The sequence below is a fragment of the Phalaenopsis equestris genome, unplaced genomic scaffold, assembly GCF_001263595.1.
Source record: "Phalaenopsis equestris unplaced genomic scaffold, ASM126359v1 Scaffold000675, whole genome shotgun sequence".
NCBI classification, from domain to species: Eukaryota; Viridiplantae; Streptophyta; class Magnoliopsida; order Asparagales; family Orchidaceae; genus Phalaenopsis; species Phalaenopsis equestris.
The window spans coordinates 1-2,871 of NW_018165115.1; the positions used below are offsets into that span (position 1 = coordinate 1).

Below are 2,871 nucleotides of genomic sequence, written 5' to 3' on the forward strand. Positions count from 1 at the left end.
ACGGTTTCACATTGAAAGGAGCTGCTCGAGAGAGATCAAACTCCATCACACTTTAGTTACTCTTCTCCTCCAACACGGTCTCGATCTTTTAAAATTTCATCTCATAGTGGCATGCATCGATCTCTTGGATCTTTAGGAAGGTGCAGATGATGGCGACCCCATCAAAATCATACTATTGCCTTTACCTACATTCTTGCACACGCTCTTAGATGCATGTGATTAGGACACCTTGATGTATATGCTCGTTAGACAAGGGATAAGGTGCAGTTAGGTTTTTCATATGCTCCAACTATTGCTGATGTTTTGTGCATAGCCAAGCATTTTTGTGATGCTTTGTGTGTTTACAGGCTTTGACAATTGTGCACTAGCATGTTAGTGGTGTCTCTTCTTGCAGGGTGCTATGTCCAATATAGAGGAGCTATATTAATTTCTACTAACTTGTTTTTTGCAGGCGTTGCTTAGCTCTCCTCTCACCGGAATGGTCTATTATACGTTGCATGCTATTGCTCATACTAACTCTATTTTGCAGGTCAAATCCTTATTTAGACTTTTATTTATGGTGGATATCCAATTTATCAAAAAAATAATATCCACGAAAGTTCAACTGATAAAAGCATAACATCTACAACTTAGCTAGTTAATTATCCGTCTGTATATGGATCAAGTCCAACAATAAATTTACCAGTACTATCAAACCTTAAACGTTGATACTCCACCATATGAATAAGATCCAAACCTCCTCTATTTATAAAGATATTGAATGTTATGCACCTTATGACATGCCACTAATCTCTAGCACACAATTAATATTAGTATGATCTTTGTTATGATAACAACTCACTTTGGCTAGAAAATTGCAAAATGTTCATTACTCCATTGTCATTTTGAATAAGCCTTTTAAATTAGCTTATACTCCTTGGGACATGTGCCATTTGACTTAGAAAGCTTTTGAAAAGTAAATTTTTCATGAAACAAAAATAGCACTCTCATCTGAAGTTTGGGCAAGGAAAATAAAAGATTTAGAATGAAAGAAAACAAAACAAATTAGATAAATTTACACATGTAGCACTCATATCTTTTGTATTTACATATCCATACACAGCACTAAAATCTTTAATATGACATCAATTTTTATGTATTTGGGACTCTTGGGTGTTAGAAAAGTAAAAAATAAATTTTAGATGTGGATAAATTAGGTGGCATGTATGTAAATCCTCCAAAAAAAAAACTCCTAGCGAGTCCGTCCGACCGTGCCTCGCAATCCCGTGAATAGGTTCGGGGCTTTTGCCGAGCGTTTTAGGTTCCTACTGGAGACAATTCTGCGAAATAAGGAGCCGATCGACGGCGACATGCCAAAGATGTTTTCGGCGGTGTTCGATTCCCGCATAGTGCATCTGATACTCTTTGGCCTCTTTTTCATTGCTGTTTCCTTCTACGCCGGAAGCCTCTTTGGCTCAAGCGGCATTGCTGTCGTTGGCTCCGGCGACTCCGTTCCCTCTGTCCCGTCTAAAGGTGCATTATCTCTGGGCGCTAATTTACAATAGCGATTGATACGGAGGGCAGTTTCGGCTAAGTTTAGTACCTTGACTCTGTAATTGTAGCGGGGTTTTAGCTGAATGTTGCCCAATAGCTCGATCCATTTGCCATTTTGAAACATCAGTGGTTTCTTGGAGAAGGCAATCTAATTGGTATTAGAATGAGACCAGCTTTCTTGCTTTTAATGTGATAACATGGTTGTTGGATAATTGAAAGATCCAACAATCTATAGAGATAGACAACAAGCCCGAATAGCAGAAAGGGAAATGAGAAGATTGAGTCTCTAAGACTATTCTTATTCAAACTGAGTTACATAGACGATTTAAAGAGAAAAAAAAGTTAGTCTGAGGAGAATCTAGGAGTAGTTCTTAGAGAGACTAATGAGATAAGAGTTTTGGCCAGAAAGTTATTAGGCATATATTTCATGTATGACTGACTACCTTTATTTGTAGTGTGGGTCAAAGCCGTTGGTATAAAATTGATTACATAATGATTTAATGGAGACTACATGACTTGGACTTGGTTTAGTATTTGTATTTGAATTATATCCAGGTGCTAGTCTAGAACTTCAAACGTTCTTAAGTTTGAGAGTCAGTACTTCTAGCAAATTCTAGCAAGAAACCTTACTTGACTGACTAGTACATAAGATTAGTGTTCGAGTTACTAGGAAAAGTCTTGGTAAATCTAATGAGTTTAGTAGCTCATTATTGTAGGATGAGTACATTTGATTCTTGGGAAAGTGGATTCTCAGGCTACACTGCCTAAAGATGGTATAGAGCTTTTCTCTAGTGGTGGATATTAAGGTTTAAACACCTTGGGAATTTTGATTGTGTAGAGTTCATCACACGACAAGCTATTTTTTAATGAATCCCTTAATACTGAGTAGGTTGCTATTGAGGACGCCCTTGATGGTGCCAATGTGGTTATTCGGGGAGCTGATGCTTGGGTGAGATTGGTCAAAGTTGTCATGAAGGTTATCCAATTGTGCAGAGTAACAACTTTTTGAAACTTTAGGGTCTGTTTAGGGCAGCAATTTATAATGTGCTAATAAGCAAATTATTCTGATAATCTGCAGATTATCAGAATAAACTGCTTGCTGTTTGGGACAGATTATTCAAAATAACTTATTAGTAGTTATGACTGTATAAATGACATTACTGCACCTGTCTGTTAAAACTGTTTGAGGCAGCTTATTCAAAATAGTTTATTGGTATTACAGAAATATATAGTGCAGAAGTATAAAATCATCACAGATCAGTTTTAAAAGATGACATACAATTCTCACACTCTCGTGAGCACCAAAAAAAAAAAAAAAGAATAAAAACAAGAAAAACT

The 2,871-nt window shown here is 36.8% G+C and overlaps 1 protein-coding gene across 2 annotated transcripts in view; it reads left to right on the plus strand.

Annotated features, from left to right (window-relative positions):
• The first annotated feature begins 1,239 nt into the window (after positions 1–1,239).
• The window catches only part of LOC110030221 (probable methyltransferase PMT7), a 66,802-nt gene continuing 65,170 nt past the window's right edge, over positions 1,240–2,871 (plus strand). For both annotated transcript variants that reach the window (XM_020732830.1, XM_020732831.1), the window contains exon 1: positions 1,240–1,512. In XM_020732830.1, coding sequence (XP_020588489.1) covers positions 1,350–1,512 — 163 coding nt within the window. In that variant the 5' untranslated portion in view covers positions 1,240–1,349. The remainder of the gene's footprint in view (positions 1,513–2,871) is intronic.